We start from the raw sequence: 18,566 nt of genomic DNA, 5'->3' as shown, positions 1-18,566 counted from the left end.
AGCGGCCCCCGTCCCGCGCCCTACATTCAGCGACGCCGGCCGCGGCCCCCGCCGCCACCGCGGCACCATGCATAGTAGGGGGACCCCGTGCCGGGCCGTGCCGGCTGGGCTCGACGCGGCCCCGAGCAGGGGCAGCTCCGGGAGCCATGAGGTATGTGCTTGGGGGGGACGGGGGGGGACGCAGGGATGGGGGGACACGGGGACGGCCCGGGGGAGGCAGGGGGGTGGGTGGGTGGGTGGGTGGGGGCACCGGTCCGGCCCCTCCGCGGGCAAAACCGGGGCCGACGCTGGACGTGCGATGGCGACGCAAAACGGAGACGAGAGGGAGCGGCCCGGGGGGTGCGGAGGGAGCGCGAGGGCGAGGGCGTGCTGGCCAGCGGGGCGGGGGGCCGGGCTGCACACCCCCCCCCCCCAGGGACAAGCTGCCCCAGGGCACCGTGCTGCCGCCCGGGGGGGCCCCGCACTCGGCTGCGGGGGGTCACGTTTGCTGCTTAAGACACATTCCGAGACAGCTGTGCCCTGCCACGCTGCCAGGCAGGCAGCGAGCGTGGGCAGCACGCGGGCAGCGCACGGCATCACATGGAGTGTGCACGGGGACACACGGGCATCGCGTGGCCACGGCACCGGCACGGCCACTGCACCGGCACTGCACCAGCACGCACGGCCACGGCGCTGGCGTTGCACCACCATTGCACCAGCATGCACGGCCCTGGCACGGCACGGCCACTGCACCACCATTGCACCAGCGTGCACGGCCCCGGCACGGCCCCTGCACCAGAACGCATGACTGTGGCACCGGCATCGCACGGCACAGCGCGGCCGTCACGCGGGCATTGCGTGGCGCGGGCGCTGCCGGGGCGCCGTGCCGTGGGCGCCACGGCCCCTGCCTGCAGCCCGAAGGCACGTGTTAAGGCCGGCACACACAGGGCAGGGGTGAGCGTGACCGCGGGCAGCGGGGGCCGGTGCTGCCGGGTAGGGGGTGAATCCCCAAACCCTGCGCCCCCCCAGCACGGGCGTTAGCGTTTCCCAGCACTGGCTCCTATTGCACAACCCGCAGCCGGTGCCCGCTGGGGGCCGCGCCGGGACCCCCGCCACGCCGGGCACCCGGGGTGAGAGTTTAAGACATTTTGCACCAAGTGCAAAGCTGGCCCTGCTGCGAGGGGCCGAGGGCACCGCGACTCCCCACCCCTGGCCGCGAGGGCACCCGTGGGTGCCACGGCCCTGCCACGCCGTGGCCCCACTGCACCTCCCGACCCGGCTGCAGGGGGTCCGGCGGGGCCCCCAGGCACGACCCCTATAGCGGGGGGGGCTGGGGTGTGGCGGGGAGCCCAGCCTGGCCCCCTGTGCCCGGGGTCAGGGGGAAGTGTCTCGTGTTGGGATTTCTGCTTTTAAACGACCCGTAAAAAGATTTTTTTTTTAATTACAAAAATTATATATTTTATATATATTTATATATATATATATATATTAGCTTAGGTGGGCCCCGGCAGGCTGCCTGCCTCGCCAGCTGCCCCCCGGCCCACACCCCCCCCTCAGCCTCCGCCTGAGGTAAGAAAAAATTCACAAACCTAAATTGGGGGGGGGGGGGGGGGGGGGAAGGTGATAAAACCATTCCTGGGTGCCCCCGCCACAGCCCTGCCCCCCGCCAAGCCGGGACCCCCGGCCACCACCCGGCCCCCCGCCAGCCCCCGCTGCAGCCTGGCCCCTCCCCGGGAGCAGAAGGGTGCGGTTGAGGGGTGCAGCCCCCCAAAGTGCTGCTGCCGGGGGGCCAGGGCAGTAGTGCAGTGGGGGCTGTGCAAGGTCCTGGGGGGGCACCCGCTGCCTCCCCCCCCCCGCCAGCGCCTCCGGGGCCATTGCAACTCCTGACGGACACGACAAATAAACCCACGAGGACGAGGGGGAAAAAAAAAAAAAAAACAACAAAAAAAAGGACAACGGAAAAGGTGGGGGTGTGTGTGGGGGGGCAGCCACAGCGGGTCCTCATGACCCCCCCCGCAGCGTCCCGCAGCGCCCACCGTCCGCCAGCGCTTGGCACAAAATCGTCTCCTCTCAGCCCAAAGAAGACAGAGAAAAACCAAAGCCCCAAATCTGGCCCCGAATTCAGGGGGGCTGGGGGTGGGGGGCCACCCCAGCCAGGGCATACCCAGAGGCCAGCAGGCTGGGGGGAGTCCACCAGTCCTGCGCCCCCATAGGCTGGGGCCCCCCCCCTGCCACCGCTGTGCCCCCCATGCCCCCCGCTCTGCTATGGGGGGGTCCTGGCCCCCCCAGCCCCCCCGCTGCTGCCTGGCCAAAAGTGCATGTGGCCGTGGCCCCCCCGGCCGGGGCAGCCTCTCCCTGTGCAGCCCAGAGCCCCCTCCTCTCCTCTCCTCTCCTCTCCTCTCCTCTCCTCTCCTCTCCTCTCCTCTCCTCTCCTCTCCTCTCCTCTCCTCTCCTCTCCTCTCCTCTCCTCTGCTCTTCCTCCTCCTCCTCCTCCTCCTCCTCCTCCTCCTCCTCCTCCTCTCTCCTTCCAAAGTGCAGTTAGTTTAATATTTTAGCCTCTCAGGGAGGGAAATAAATGCTTAAAAAATAATAATCTAAGAAGAGAAGGACAATAAAGGAAACGCTCGACCGTCGGGGCCCTTCCCTGTGCAAACAAACAAAATTCATCAAGTCCTGGGGCGCGGGGGGGCGGCGGGGGGCGCGGCCGCGGGGGGCACAGCGGGACCCCCACCCTGGGCGCATCATCCCCCCGCCCTCACCCCTGGGCGGGGGGCAGGGATAAGAAAAATTTGGGGGGTGGGGGGCAGAGCGAAGTGGGGGGGAGGGTGGGGGGCATGAGGGGGTGGCAGCCCTACACCTCCTGGTCCTCGAAGACCTCGAGGAAGAGGGGGGGGAAGAGCTCGGTGGGACACTCCACCTTCATGTGCAGGAAGCGGCTGGCGTGGCAGGCGCCGATCATCCGCAGATCCGTCACCTTCATCAGCAGCTTGGGCCAGAAGTGGGGAATGTTGTGTTTGCGGTAGTTGATGTAGTGCTCGAAGGCCAGCAGGTACGTCTCCTGGCACTTCTCGATCTTCTCCACGCAGATCAGCCCCGTCCGGTCTGCGGGCACAGGGGATCCAGCGTCCGGGGGGGGCTCACCCTCCCGCAAGGCTGCACACCCCAGATGCCCCCCTTGGGTGTTGGGATGCCCGCCCCGGAGACCCCCTTCAGCCTGGCACAGCTCTCCAGGACATCGAGGTGCTCACCCCATGCACCCCGTGCTCCTGGGTGCTGGGGATTAGGGTGCCCACCCCATGCTCCTGCCCACTGGGGATTAGGGTGTGCACCCCTTGCACCCCTCCCAGCCCGGCACGGCTCCCCAGGGCGGTGGGAATTTGGGTGCTCACCCCACATCCCCCCAGCACAGCCTGCCACAGCTCCCCAGAGGCATTTGGGGCCCACCCCAGGCACCCCCAGCTCCCAGGGCAGCGGGCATTTCAGTGCCCACCCTGGGAGCTCCCGGCCATGCCCACCTCCGAGGGCTCACAGCATCAAGGTGCTCAACCCCATGCACCCTGTGGCACTGGGGTGCCCACCCCATATCCCCCCAAAGCCAGTGGGGCAAAGTTTCCCCAGGGTGTCCACCCAAAGCACCCCCAAGATGCTGGGCTCCGGGCATTGGGGTGTCCACCCAAAGCACCCCCAAGATGCTGGGCTCTGGGCATTGGGGTGCCCACCCAAAGCACCCCCAAGATGCTGGGGGCTCTGCGCATTGGGGTGCCCACTCAAAGCACCCCCAAGATGCTGGGGCTCTGGGCATTGGGGTGCCCACCCAAAGCACCCCCAAGAGGCTCTGCGCATTGGGGTGTCCACCCAAAGCACCCCCAAGATGCTGGGGGCTCTGCGCATTGGGGTGCCCACTCAAAGCACCCCCAAGAGGCTCTGCGCATTGGGGTGTCCACCCAAAGCACCCCCAAGATGCTGGGGGCTCTGCGCATTGGGGTGCCCACTCAAAGCACCCCCAAGATGCTGGGGCTCTGGGCATTGGGGTGCCCACCCAAAGCACCCCCAAGAGGCTCTGCGCATTGGGGTGTCCACCCAAAGCACCCCCAAGATGCTGGGGCTCTGGGCATTGGGGTGCCCACCCAAAGCACCCCCAAGAGGCTCTGGGCATTGTGGTGCCCACCCATGCACCCCATAGCTCCCCAGGCACTGGGGTGCCCACCCCATCCCCCCCTGGCAGCCCCGGGGGTGGACACTGATGCTGCTACCTGAGGACATGAGCAGCACAGCCTGGAGCAGGGCCACCTCGGTGTCATCCAGGTTGAAGGCAGAGAGGGACTGCCCAGGTCGAAGATGGCATCGGAGACGACGCCGAGGCCGCCGTTCTTGAGCTGCTCCCGCTTGACGGCCATCTCCCCGCTGAGCGTCAGCGTCTCGCTCTCGGGGTCGTAGCGCACGGCCGCCCGCAGCGACATGATCTCCATGCAGCAGCCCTTCAGCAGGATGATCTGGTCTTCGCAAGGCAGCTGAGGGGGAGATGGCATCAGCGACGGGGTGGGGAATTGCTGCGGCCCCGGCCCTGCCGCCCCCACCTCCCGCCTCCCTCCTTACCTCCGAAAACATGGGCAGTTTTTTGGCAAAGTCGACCACGCGGGTGATGGCCGGGGTGATGATTTTTGTAAACTCGCTGAACGCCTCCAGGTCGACTTTGTCCCCGTCAGGCATGGAGGCCATGGGCGACTGGCCGATGTCCTCGGGCTGCGGGGATGGACGGTGGGGTTGGGGCCTGCGGTGGGACCCTGTCCGCCCCCCCCTGCCCTCCCGGGACTCCCATCGCAATGCGGGGGGAAACCGAGGCAGCGCTGGGTGCGGGGCAGCAGCCAGGAGAGGGAGCTGTGTGCCAGCGCCGCCACAGGGACAGGGACAGGGCCACCCCGCAGGGCACAGCTGTCCCCTTCGGTCACCGCTCACCCCTTAACCCTTCTGGTGGTGACATGCTCAAGGACACCGGGCGACGTCCCGAACCCCCCGGCTCCGACCGCCCCCCGGTGCAGGGGCACCATGAGCGCTGCCTGCCATGCATGCACCGAGCGTGTGGGTGCTCAGCCACCACCAGCCAGGGTGGGGGGCCGGGATGGTGCTGGGCTCCCTCCCCCGCCCCGTGCCCTCACCAGGAATTTCCGCTTCTGCTTCCAGTGGCTGCCCTGGGCGTTGGTGCTGCGGTGGGCCTCTGTCACCACGTGGATCAGCTCCCACTCCTCCGCGCTGGGGTTGGGGCGATGCTGCAGCGGACTTGATCATCTCCTCCTTCCGCCGCCGCTCTCGGTTCTCCTCGATCAGCTTCCGCTTCGCTACCCGCTTCGAGTCATCCAGCACCACTGCCGGGAGCCCCCCGTCAGCCAGCACCCCCCCGACCCCCTCGCCGTGCCGTGTCGGGCATCCCAACCCGCTCCCGTGGCGTGGCACCCCGTGTCTGACACCTCACCCTGGTCCTGATGCTGCACCAGGCACCTTGCCCAACCCCACGGCACCGCCAGCCGTGCCGGGACCCCAAACCACCCCCACCCCGTGCCCCCCGCACTCACGGTCCATGGCCATGCCCACGGAGATGCACTTTTTGAAGCGGCAGAGCTGGCACTGGTTGCGGGTGATCTTGTCGATGACGCAGCAGCCATCGTACTTGCAGGAGTAGGTGGGGTGCAGGTTCTTCTGGATGGTCCGACGGAAAAATCCCTGGGGGACAGCAGGCAGGAGGGACACGGTGAGCCACGGTGACCCCCCTATCCGCCCCCTGCCCGCCCCCTGCCCTCTCACCTTGCAGCCCTCACAGGTGATGCAGCGGTAGTGGTAGCCGGTGGCTTTGTCCCCGCACACCACGCACTGTTCATCTTTGTCCAGGTAACTAGGGATGTACCCTGTGGGGCACCGCGCGTCAGGGACCCGCGGCGCACCCAATGCCCCCACCGCACCCCCCCCAGCCCTGCCACTGCTTCCCGCCCCGCTGCAGGCGGCCCCCAGCAAGGGAAGGGTTAAAGGCTGGGGGCCTGGGGGGGCTGCCCGAGCCCCCCCGCAGCAATAAAGCTCCCATTATCTGGCTCCCCAGCCGTCTGCGGGGGGGCGTCCCTGTCCCCCCCAGCACACAATGGCCCACTGTCCCTGCTATTGTCCGGGGTCCCCCAGCCTGGCAGCTGGGGGACCCAGCCCCCCAAGCCCCACCATCACTGGCCTCATGGGGAAACTGAGGCACAGAGCACCTACCCGGTTCCCCAGCACCCGGGATCCCCGCGCCCCCCAGGGACGGAGCAAACCCCAGGTGTGGGGACCCACACGAGCCCACCCTGGCGCCCTGCAGGGGCTGAATACCGGGGGGGCCCCCAGGTCCTTCCCCCCCAGAGCAGGGAGGGGTGCGGAGGGATGGGCTGGCACCCGGACGCCCGGGTCCCTGCACTGGCCCCTCCTCCCGCCCGCAGGATCCCGCCGGCACCGGCCGCTCCCCGCTGGGGAATGGGGCAGGGCTGGGGGGGCAGCGCCCGGCCGGGCCCCCCTTATCTCCCACCCCAGGGTACTGCCGGCCCCCGATAGCACCACCCTGGCCCGACCCATGGTCACGGGGAGCAGAGGGGGGACGGGCACCCTGTGGGGACCTGGGGTGCTGGGGACCCTGTGGGACCCAGCGGGGATGTGGGGGTGGCGGGGGGCGAGGGGGACACCAGGAGAGTGGGGGTGCCCGTGGGACCCTGGGGTGCCTGGCAAGGACCTGGGTTTCCCGGAGGACCTCAGGGGTGCCCACCAGGGATGTGGGGGTGACCATGGGACCCTGGGGGACCCAGAAGAGACATGGGGTTCCCAGGGGACCCCAGGAGTGCTCACCATGGACGTGGGGAGCCTACGGGACACAGGCAGGAAGAGCCTGAACAGGATGTGGGGCGTCCAGGGGACCCAGGGGTGCCTGGCAGGGTCACAGGGCACCCAGGGGTGCCCGGCAGTGCCGGGGGGTGCCGGGGGTCCCAGGGGGAGCCCGTACCTGACATGCTGCTCTTCACCAAACATTGGCTGCTCTTTCTTTTGCGCTTGCCATCCAGCCACCTGCGGGAGGGGGCCAGGCTGGGACGGTGCCCCCCGGCCCCCCACGCCCCAGCCCCCCGCCCACCCGCAGCTGGGAGGTGGGCACCCCTCAACCGGGGCTCCCGGGGGTCCAGGCAGGGGCGATGTCACCATGTGTGGGGGGTCTGGCACTGGGGTGCCAGGGGCACGGACCCATGGGTGCAGGGTGACGTGCGGGGGCCCTGGGGACCCCCCGACCCGGGACACTGGGGGGCTGAGCTGGAGGAGGGGGGGATATCGGGGGGGGGTGGGGAAGGGGAAGGGGAAGGGGGGAGTGGAAGGGAAAGGGTGGCGGGTGGGGGAGGGGAAGGGAAGGGGTGGAGGGTGGGGGAGGGGCAGGGAAGGGCTGGGGAGGGGAGAGTGGGGGAGGGGCTCATTTACAGTCAAAGACAAAATGTCCTTTTGGCTCAGCGGGGAAGTGACATCAGAGGGGCTCAGCCAATGGCTGGCGGCGGGGGTCCGCGCCTCGCCCGCACGGCACCAGCCCATTGGCGGAGGCGGCTGGCACGGCTGGGCCGGGGGGGGCCCAAGGCCACGGGGATGGGCACCTGCGGCTTTGGGGGGGGGGGGGGGGGTGGTGTCCTGCACCCAGGGGTGCCCCCGCCCGGGGGGCGGCGCGGGGGTGGGGGGGGGTCCCAGGCTCCAGCCCAAGGTGACCCCGGGGCCTGGCTCCCCCCGGGGCACGCGAGAGCGGGCGGCCCTCCCGAAATAGCCCTGGGACAGGGTGGCCTGAGGGGCCCCGGGCGGGGAAGGGGGCGGCTGGGAAAGGGCCCCCCCCCCCCCCCCACGGAGGGACACGAGTGGGGGACGCATGGGCACGCGTGGGGAACAGGGGGACGCACAGGATGTGGGGACACAAGGGGCACGGACACGACCATGCGGGGACCCTTGGGGACACGCAAGGCGTTAGGATGCACGGGGCCACACCGGGCACGGACGTGTGCACGGGCACGCAGGGACGCACGGGGACGCGCAGGGCACGGGGACACCTGGGCACGCGCGGGGCACGGCGACGCAGGGGTAGAGGGGGCTGCAGGGCCGGCGCGGGCACGGGGCGGGGGCTCACCGGGTGTCCTCTGGCTCCGACAGCGGGTCCAGGGTGCTGGGCTTCTGTTCCATTCACCGCAATTCCATCAAGGAGCGCTCAGCACCGACCGAGTGGGCTCCGCCACCGGTGCCACGCGCGGGGGGGCCACGGCGGGGGGCTACGACGCGCGCCCCATGGCGCCCGCCTCAGTGCTCAGCATCCCGGGCTGGACCCTGCCGAGACAAACCACAGCTGAGCCCGGACCCACGGTGAGGGTGAGGGGAGGGGTGGGCGAGGGCTGCAGCCCCGGGTGGCCCCCCCCCGGGAGCTCACGCCGTGGTGCAGGGCTGGGCAAGAGCGTGCAGGGGGTGCGAGAACGCACGGGGCATGCGAGAGCATGCAGGAGCGTGCAAAAGCGAGTGGGGCCGGGCGAGAGCGCACAGGGTGTGCAAGGCCATGCGAAGCGTGCAACGGCGCGCAGGGCTGGGCGAGAGCACAAGGGACGTGCAAGAACACATGGAGTGAGCAAGGGCTTGCAGGGTGCGTGCAACAGCACGCGGGGCTGGGCGAGAGCGTGCATGGGTGTGCAAGGCTGGGAGAGAGCGTGCTTGGGTGTGTGAAGCTGGGAGGAGGGTGTGCGGAGTGTGCGAGAGCGTGCAGGGCTGGTCAGGACCGTGTGGTGTGTGTGAGAGCACGCATGGGTGTGCAAGACTGGGGGAGAGTGTGTGGGGTGTGCGAGAGCGTGCATGGGTGTGCAAGGCTATGCAAGAGCATATGGGGCATTGCAAGCGTGCACAATGGTGGCAGTGGGTGCTGCACCCAGCTGTGGGGCAGGGCAGGACAGGGCTGGGGGGGGCCCCCCAAGCAGTGAGGGGATGCTGGGAGGGGTGGTGGCACACAAAGCAGCCCCCCCCGCCCAGGGGAGCTCCCAAAGACACTGCACCCATGGACCTGGCTGAGTCCCAGTGCATTCACCGCACGTGTGGCTCCCCCCACCCCATCCCGTGCTGGGTGGATGGGGGAGACTTACGGGGTGGGGGGCGCTGGGGGGCCAGGGGGGGCTGGGTGATCCCTCCTCCACGAGCTCTCCTGCAGCAAAAACATGATGTGGTGGGGTCGGGGCATGGGCAGCACTGGGGGCACCCACTGTCCCCCCCCGCTGCAAACCCCCATGATGGGGAAATCAAGGCACGACCCCGGCGGACCCCCCTTGCACCCCCCAGGCTCCACGTCCTCATGGGTGCCCAGCACCCACCCTGCCCACCGGCAGCACCCTAGCGGGATGGGGGGGCCCACTTGCAAGCATCTCCTGTGAACCCCCGACGACCCACCCTGGTGTGGGGGTGCGGGGGGGGGCGGGGGGCCCCCAGCCCGCACCGGGGGGGGCGTGGAGCTGCACCGGGCGCCGTGCCTGGCCCTCGGGCTCCTCCGCTCCGTGCGGGGACAGGCAGAAAGTAGGTCACGTTTGTCTTGGCCGCAGCAGAAATTCCTCCGGCGGATTTAAAACGCAGCGGCCGGGGCTCGGCTGCGCCTGGTTCCCCCCCCCCCCGACACCCCCACGCCACGGGGCGCCCCGGCCCGGCGCCCTGGCCCCCCTCCAGCCGGGGATGCCCGGGCAGCACTGGGATGGAGGCAAGGGATGCTGCACCCATGGGTGCGTGGCAGCACCCCACACCACCACGGGGTGAGCACACACATACGACGCACAGAACAGGGGGTTTCACAAGGGGTCCCTGCCACCCCCAGGCACGTGCCCTGGGTGGGGAGGGGGCTCACCGCCTGCCCCTGCAGGGAAACCGAGGCACCATAGGGTACCCCACCACCCCTGGGTCACCCCACCGCCTCGGGGGGGCTCGGGGCTCCGCACCGCAGCTCCAGGCCGGGCTTTGGGACCGGCCGCCAGCGGTACCTATAGAGCCGGGGCGGCGCGCGGCCGGGGGCTGCAGCAAATGTTTGTTCCATATGGGAACGGCGCGCGGAGACTTCCAAGTATAGGCACTGGCAGCGCGCCAGAGCTGCGCGGCCCCAACGGGCACCAGCCCCCCGCCCCCTGCCCCCCTTCCCCCGGGACCCCGCACGCCAGCAGAGCCCCGACCCGCTCGGTGCATGTGTGGGGCTGGGGTGCATCAAAGCTGGCACAGGCCGGGGCATGGGGTGCTCTTAAGCCACCAGTGCCTCAGTTTCCCCGCTGGGGGGGGAGCAGTGTCGAATTAGAGGGGCTTAAGGCTAAAGCCAGGGCTCAGCGCCACTAAGTCAGGGCTCGCCTGCGCCAGCGAGCGCCCCCGTCAGCCCCCGCCGACACCCCCGGGATCACCAGCACCCAGCACCCAGCCGAGCCGGAGGTGCCGCTCCAGGAACAGTCGCTCGAGGAATCCTGGGTGCACTGGGGCATCCCAGACAGACAGACATGGGAGGCGGCTCTCCTCCTCCTCCAGGACACGTGTGATGAGCGCAGTCGGGTCTCAGCCTCCCGCACTGTTCCCCGTGCTGGGTGACACCGCAACCCGCACGTCCCCACCCTGCGAGACCAGGTGTGGGGCTGGCTGGGAGTGGGGTGGCAGCCAGCAGGGGCCCCCACCCTGCGCCCCCCCCCAGCCCAGCCCCACGCCCCGGGGAGCATTTCTGCTGAGTCGGGTGGTTGCAGGCGATGGAAAACAACCTGGGGGCAAAGTCCAGGGCTGGGCCAGTGGCAGGAGCCACGTCACCCCGCGGGGGGCACCCAGCACCCCACTCCCCAGGGATGTCACCCCTGGGGACCCCCCGGGACGGGGACCACAGCCAGGGGGACACCTCTCAACAAAGGCACCCGGCCGCCTTGGTGTAGCTGGAAACGGGTGCCGGGTACCAGGGACGCCCCATGGGGACACCCATCAGTGTCCCTGCCCCCCGGGACAGATGGGCTCAGGGGGTCCCGGGCACCCCCTCCCCCCGCCCAGCTGCCATCTGGGTCAGGGAGGTGAGGGACTAAGCGCTTTAGCCAGGGTGCCAATTAGCGCGATTAGCGCGGGCTGGGGGCAGGGCGCCGCCAGCAGACCCACCAGTCCCACACCCGCCGGACGCCGGCACGCGATGCCCGGTTGTGCAGGCAGCCGTGGGCCGTGGCACGGTGGGCACCAGGGTAGCAGCGCTGCTCTGCCCCAGCCGCAGAAACCCCGGCTGTGCTGGCTGGCAGGACCATGCCGCAGGAGCGCGGCCAGGCGCAGGGGCACCTGCCGTGGCACGGCTGGCAGCCCCGGCACACGCCGGTACCCACACGTGCAACTGCGCTTGGTGCCACATGTATGTCCTTGCCTGGTGCTTTGTGCTCGCCCCTCACCTCTGCCGGTGCACGTCAGCCTACGCTCGGTGCTGTGCCTGGTGCGGTGGGGTGCCCGGTGCCGTGGGGCACGCATGGCAGCACGGCGGCGGGGCCAGCGTGCCGGGAGGCTGCAGGAATCCCAGGCATGTGCAGCAGCTGGGCAGCCTGAGCACAGGGGATGCCATGGGCCTGACATCAGGGCAGCCCACCCTGTGCCACGGGGGACCCGCATGGTGCCCCCTCCCCGTGCACACGGCGTCCGGGCTGTGCCGTGGCACGGGCTGACCGAGCCTGGTTCTGCTGCAGCCAGGGCGTGCGGGTACAAGGCCCCATCCACCCCGGGGCTCGGCGTCTCAGGGAAGCCACCACCCAAGCGAGGGCGGGCAGCCGCGGGGACGGTGACCTGCCCCGGCGCTGACCGGGCACCCATGGGCCGCCGCGGCCTTGCGCCTCTGACGGGTCCTGCATCACCACTACGGGGACCTACGCCGTGACCCTGACCCCTACCCGGCCCCACAGCCACCACGAACCCCGAGGGACTCTTGGTGCCCTTAAGTCCAACTGAGGCCACACTGGTCACTGCTTCCCGCAGTGCCCGAATGCGTGGCCGGGACGAGGCGGGAGCCCCAGCTCCGCTCCCTCCGCCCTGCTTGGCCGTGTTTGGCTGTGACTCGGTTTCCCCATCCCACCAGAGCCGTCGGCCGGGAGGAAGAGCCACGGTGCCACTTCCCCCAGCACCGTGCCCCTTGTGCCAGAGCAGCAGGACGTGGCCGGATCCCCGTTCCCCTGCTCCTCCTGACCACAAAGGTTACCCAACGGGGACCCCGGGCGTGTGCCAAGTGCCCGTGGCCTCAGCTCGCCGGGGCAGCTGTGGGTCCCGAGCCCCCCGGGGTGCCCCTGTCCCCAGGGAGGCTGTGCCGGGACGCTGGAGAGCTATTCTCAGCGCTCGGGGCTTGGCACCGGGATGGGGATGTTTCTAAATCGGGGGCTCCGGTTCACGTGCACCGGGCCGCGGGGGGGCTCCTGGATTCCCTCCCCGGGGGCCCCTGCTCACAGGGGGGACAGAGCTGCCACCTCGCCACGAAGGTGCCCCAGGGGTCAGCACTGGCGGCGGGACTCGGGAACCGGCACAGAGCCCGGCTGGTGGGAGCCCACCCCGGCCCAGGAAGGGGCCACGGGGGACAGTTCCCGCAGTGAACCCACGGCCACCCAATCCCTGCCTGGCCGGGACAGGCCGAGGGTCCACAGTGCTGGGGTCACCACTGTGCGACACCGCCCCGGGGGGTCCCGGCCCCGCTGCGCCCCCCGGCCGCATCCAGCCCGAGCAGGGCCCCGGGCGTCCTGCCCGCGCCCGCCTTCGCCTTCACCGCATCCCCCCCTCCTCCTCCTCCTCCTCCTCCTCCTCCTCCTCCTGCTCCCCCCCCTCCTTCACCGCCTGGAAGGGGACCCAAGCGTCCGGCCCCGCCCCCGCGCTCCACCGCGCACCGGCGGCTGCGCGGGGTCCCGCGGGGGGGGGCGCGGGATGGGACCCCCGGAGCTGCCCAGCCTGGCGGCTGCTCCAGGCTCTACCGGGGGCCGCGCTCGCTGCCCCGGGAAAGTGGGCGACGGGGCGGGGAGGCCCCCCACTTCCTGGAGCCGCTGCTCCCCGGGAGGGGATGGGGGTGCGGGCGCAGCCCCCCCCCCCCCCTCCCCGCAGCGCCAGCACGGTGCGGGGCCCCGGGGGTGGCCGGCACTTAGAGCCCAGCCCGGCCTCCCCCGTCCGTGACGCCCCCCACGAACCCCCCGCCCGTGGGGCTGCCACGCCGCGACCCCGCGAAGGTCACGGCCGCGGCCGGGCGGGGGGTGTCAGACCCGGGGACCCCCTCCCTCCGCTGCCGGCAGGGGGGTGCGGGGCTGCACCGGCGTGTACGAGCAGCGGCGGGGGGGGCTCACGCAGCCGCACGGCAGCGCCGGGGAGGGGGGATGCGCCGCTCCCCCACCCTGCGCCAAGACCCCCGGGGCGGGGGAGCCCCCCCCAAACCGGTTCCACCGGGGCCTGCCCGCTCCCCACGGCGGCCCCGGTCCCACACCCTCCCCGCCCCGCCGGAGCCCCGGGAGTCCCCGGTGCCGGCGGGGGTCAGGCGGGGTGAGGCGCAGCCCCGGTCCCCCCCGCGGCCGGTGCCGGCGGTGTCACCCCGCGGCGGGGGGGTCACGGTGGCCGTCGCTGTTGAAGGTCGACGCGGGGCCGCCGGTTCGGCCGGGGAGGTCGAGCCGGAGGCCCGGGCAAGGCCGGCCGGTCCCGGGGTGACCTTGGCCGCGACGCTCCGCTGCCCTGCCTCAGTTTCCCCGCTTCTCACGGCGGGGGACGGACGGACGGACGGACGGACGGACGGACGCACCGCACCGGAGCCCGGCCGGGACGGCAACCCGCGCCCCACCGGTGGCACCGGGACCGCTGCACCCCGGGGCAGGATCCGGCACCCCTCCCCCGGGGTTGGGGGACGCGACAGTCCGGACCACCCCACATCCCCCCCCCGCACAGGACCGCGGGGCGGCGTGGGGAGGGGAGCCCCACCACGCCCCGCGCCCCGCTCGTGGTGGGGGGGCAGCCCGGGGGTGCGGGGAAGGAGCCCCCACCCCCCTGCCCCGGGGACGCCCCCCGTTGCCCCCGCCCCAGCCGGGAGCGGCCGAACCGCCCCCCCCGGCGCCCCCCCGCGTTCTGCTCCCGGCGCAGAAAAAAAAATAATGAAGAAAATTAAAAAAAAAATAAAAATCGCAGGCATTCCTGCCGCCGCTGCCAGGAGCGGGAGCGGGCGGGGACGGCCACGGGGCACGGCCATGGCCCCCCCACGGCCCCCCCCGCCCACGGCACGGCCCCGCGACCTGCCCACAGCACGGCCCCGCCGCGGCTCGGCCCCGCACCCGTCACCGCAGAGCCACGCCGCCGCCACGGCCCGGGCCCACGGGCCCCCGCCACGCCGCCACGCCACGCCACGGCCACGCAGCAGACGCGGGGCTGGAGTAGGGGGCGGGGGGGGGGGCCCACGGCGTTGCAGGCGGGCGGGGAAGCTGCCCCGCCGTGCACGGCCCCCCCCGCCCCGGGCCGTAGCGTGGCGTGGCGGGCGGTGGGCAGCGGCCGTGGCCCGGCGCTGCAGCAGCGCGGGGCGCGGGGTGGGGGGCGCGGACCCCCCCCCACCCCGGGCCCCACGGGGGAACGCGGCCCCCCCCCCGCCCCCCGCCAAACGCTCGGATTTTTTTTTTTTTTTTCAAGAAAAATATTTACCCGTCTTTTTCCTCCCGGTGCGCGCTCGGGCCGGCGCCCCCCCGCTCCCGCACCCCCCCCCGCGCCCAGACTCCCCTCCCCCCCGCATTACACGCACCGAACTGCGCCCGGGCTCAGCCGGGGGCGCCCCGGGGGGGGGGGGGGACGACACCGAGACCGGCGGTAAACAACCGGGCTGCGGCGGGGTCGGGCGGGGGGCGGCGGCGGAGCCCGCTCGGGCCGTACCTGGGCGGCGGCGGCGGCGGCGGGCGCGGAGCGGGGCGCGGAGCGGAGCGGGGCGCAGCGGCGGCGGCGGCGGCGGCCGACGGTGCGTGGCTCCTCCCCCGGCCCCGCCGCGCCGCCCGCCCGCCCGCTCCGCCGCGGCCGCAGCCCCCTCCGCCGGCCGCAGCCGCTCCCTGCACCCGCCGCGCCCGCCCCGCGGATCCCGCGTGGGGACCCCACGGGGGAACGGGGGAGATGGGGAGGGGCCCCCCCACGCGGGACGGGTGTGTGTGTGTGTGTGAGATGGGGTACGAGGACCACGGGGAGGGGGGACGGTGCCCGTGGCCGGGCGGAGATGGTGCGCGTGGGGAGGCCGGGACGGTGCCCGCGGGGATGTCGTGACAGTGACAACGGGGACAGGGTGCCCACAGGGGTGGGGTCGGTACGCAGGGGGGGCCGGGACGGTGCCCACAGAGGCCCACGGACGATGCCCGTGGGAGGGCGGCGATGGTGCCCATAGGGGACAGCGCCCGCAGGGATGCCGTGACAGTGACAACGGGGTGTCCACGGGGGTTGGGGACAGCACCCCGGGGGAGCTGGGGAAGGGGCCCACAGGGCCCCGGGAGTGGTGCCCGTGGCGTGGTGGGCACGGTGCCCACGGGGGCTGGTGCCCACGGGGATGCTGTGACAGTGACAATGGGAACGGGGGACACTGCCCACGGGGCTTGGGGACGGGGCCTAAGTGGACCTGGGGCCGGTACCCACGGGGGCCCGGGGCCGGGATGGAACCCATGGGGTGCTGGGGACACCACCCAAAGGGATGCAGTGGCGGTGCCAAGGGTGGCAGTGCCCACAGGGCTTGGGGACAGCACCCACGGGGAGCCGGGGACGGCGCCCACGGGGCGGGGGTCGGCTCCGCCCTCCGGGGTGCCCAGCCCGGCCCCGGTGCGGCGGCACCCACGCGGCACAGGGGGCACCCACCCGGCCCCACGGGGGACCCACACCCCCGGGGGGGTGGGAAGCCGGGGGCTGGGGGCTGGGGGGCAGGGTCCCGCTGTGGGGCTGGGGCCGGACCCCACCGTGGGACCGAGGGTGGCGGCGTGCACTGGGGGCGCGAGGGATCTCTCTCCCCCCCTCCCCCCCCCCGCACCCCAACTCGCCCGTCCCACCCCACCTCCTTCCCAGCAGCCCCTGCGCCCAGTTGCCCCCCCCCCGACTACAAATCCCATCATGCCTGGATTTAAAGGGCCCCTGCCGGGTCCCCCGGCCCACCCACCCAGGGCACCGCAGATCGGCGCTGGGACCCGGGGGGCTCGGCCTGACCACCTCCCCCTAGCCCCGTGACCCAATCCTCCCTGGGCTGCACAGGCGGTGCCAGGCCCCCAGGGAACAAGGGGGACGGGGGTCCCCAGCGGAGGGTGGTACCCAGGGGATGGGGGTAACCGGGGCATGGCAGCACCTGGGAGAGGAGGGCACTCAGGGGACACATAGTGTCCAGGAGATGGGGACCCCAAGGGGACAGTGGTACCCAGGGGTTGGGGGTACCCCGCAGACGGTGGTACTCAGGGGACGGGGGTACCAATGATGTGGTGGTATGCAGGGGATGGGGGTACCCGAGGGATGGGGGTACCAATGGTGTGGTGGTACCCAGGGGATGGGGTCCCCGTGGCATAGTGGTGCTCAGAGCAGACCCCACCCTCCACCCCTGGGCTGGGGGCAGAGCTACAGCCTGGGGTGGGTGGGTGTCCCACGTCCGTGGCCCCGTGGTCCCCGTGGCCCCCCTGGACCCCCCGGTCCCTGTGGCCGTTCTAGTCCCCGCGTCACCCCGGACCCCCTCATCCCTGTGACTGGCGGCAGCAGGGAGCCAGCGTGGCAGGGTCAGGGTGGCGGCACCCCCAGCCCAGCCCCCGCCTGTACCGTACACTTTATCCTCAGCAAACACGGCGCGTCTGTGGCCGCCCACCCCCCCACCCCCCCGCAACGTCGTCTGCCCGCGATAAGGCCGTGGCCAGGGCTGAGCTCGCCCGCCCCCGGCCCGCTGGCCTCAGCCACCTCAGCACTACACCGTGTCCCCAGATCCCCCCAACCGCGACCACCCAGCGCCCTCCGTCCCAATGGGGAAACTGAGGCAGGGCTCGGGGTCCGCCTGCAAACCCTGCCAGGGCGTGGACGGGCACCTCTGCCGCCCGTCGCCAGCCCCCCGTCCCCCGCGATGAGCCTGGGAGTTGCCCCTCAGGTGCACCCCCAGGCCGCTCTGTCCCCCCCTGGGGCAGGGTGGGGACCCCAGCACCCCGCGGCAGACCCTGAGCCGGGGGGGGACAAGGGACGTGGAGGGGCTGCGTCGCTCTCGGGGCACGATGCAGTCGGCCGGAACAAGCTCATTAAAATTCATCCCGCTGCTCTGCGGCGCGGAGCCGCTATATATAGCCTGAGCCCGGCGGCACGGCCGAGCTGGGCCCCCCCCGGGCCCCCCGGGAAGGGGGTGATGCTGGGTGCAACTCGGGCGCCCGCATCGCCATCACTGGGGGCTCCTGTGGGGCAGCACCCACCACCAGCTGGGGTCTGGGTGTCCCCGTGGGGGTGTCCCCCACCCCAGGCTGTGTGTGCCCCCCCCTGCCCCGCCTTCCCGCTGGGAGCCCCTCCTGGGAATCAAATCCTTCCCACCCCATCAAACACCGGTGCAGGCGGGTGGGAACCGGCCATGTGCCCTCCCCCCCCCCCCCCCCGCCTCCGGTAGGAACCGGCACCAGGGGGCCCGGCTGCCCCGGTTACCCTGTGGGAAGGGGTGGCCCCCCACACTCGCCCCCCGCCTGCCCCCGGTGCTGGGAAGGGCCCCGGCCCCTTCCGGGCCCCCCCTGGCCGTGGGGCTGGAGGCAGCTGGGCTGGGGCGCCCTGCCAAGGCCGGGGTGCTGGGCCGAGGCCTCGATGCCTTCCCGCCACGCCGGCCGCCCCCGCGCTGGGCCGGGGGGCTGGGACCCCCTTAGCGCATCCCACGCCCCCTCCCTCCCGCCCCGTCAGGCCCAGGGCCTGTTTTGGGGGTGCTTTGCCATGTCGGGGTGGGTGTTGTCCAGGGGGGCTCCTCCCGTGCCCCCCAGCCAGGGATGGGGACGGGCCCCCGCGGTCTCTGGTTCCCCCCTCGCCGCCAGCTGTGGGGAGCGGGACCCCCCGGAACAGGAAATCCCTCCTCATGAATAGGGGCCGGGCCCCCCCGGCTGCCGGGGCCCCTCGCCGGCTGCCGCTCGGCCGCCTAATCCCGGCCCCGGCACGGGGGGATTTGCAGCACCCCATGAATGATTCACTGGGGAATTAAGGGGCTTCAGAGCCCCCCCCCCCCCCCCAAAGCAGAGCCGGGAGGGCTGGGGGGCAGTGGGCGCTCAGGACCTCCACCCCACAGTGGCACCTCCAGGCACCCCGGCGAGGGGCTCACCCCAATCCTGAGCCACACAGGGCTCCTGTGCCTGTGGGTGGGGGGTGCTGGGTGGGCTGCCCCCCCCCGGCTCGCTCCCCATCCTCCTGTTGCCGTGGCAACCATTGAGGATATTTTTAGCTGCCGGTACCGCACTGGGAGGGGGGATGGGGTGGGGGCCCAGCCCAGCCCCGCGGCTGCCTGCATGGGTGCGTGCACACGCGTGTCTGCAGCACACCCGTGCACATCTGCATGCGTGTATCTGCCCATGCACAGGTGTGTGCACATCCGCCCGTGGGCATCC

The 18,566-nt window shown here is 71.9% G+C and overlaps 1 protein-coding gene across 1 annotated transcript; it reads right to left on the bottom strand.

Moving 5' to 3' along the window:
- Window positions 1–2,458: 2,458 nt before the first annotated feature.
- Window positions 2,459–14,988, bottom strand: THRA (thyroid hormone receptor alpha). Its single transcript, XM_075117026.1, is given in 12 exon segments — window positions 2,459–3,081; window positions 4,233–4,304; window positions 4,307–4,490; window positions 4,576–4,722; window positions 5,136–5,252; window positions 5,254–5,342; window positions 5,550–5,697; window positions 5,779–5,879; window positions 6,989–7,050; window positions 8,135–8,328; window positions 9,126–9,184; window positions 14,881–14,988. Coding segments are annotated over 10 exon segments (1,224 nt in total). The 5' UTR covers window positions 8,188–8,328; window positions 9,126–9,184; window positions 14,881–14,988; the 3' UTR covers window positions 2,459–2,830.
- Between the last annotated feature and the right edge of the window lie 3,578 nt (window positions 14,989–18,566).

The sequence above is a fragment of the Phalacrocorax aristotelis genome, chromosome 23 (genome assembly GCF_949628215.1).
Source record: "Phalacrocorax aristotelis chromosome 23, bGulAri2.1, whole genome shotgun sequence".
Taxonomy (NCBI): domain Eukaryota; kingdom Metazoa; phylum Chordata; class Aves; order Suliformes; family Phalacrocoracidae; genus Phalacrocorax; species Phalacrocorax aristotelis.
Note: the sequence above shows the minus strand (reverse complement) of the source record. Positions and strands in the feature narration are given on the sequence as shown.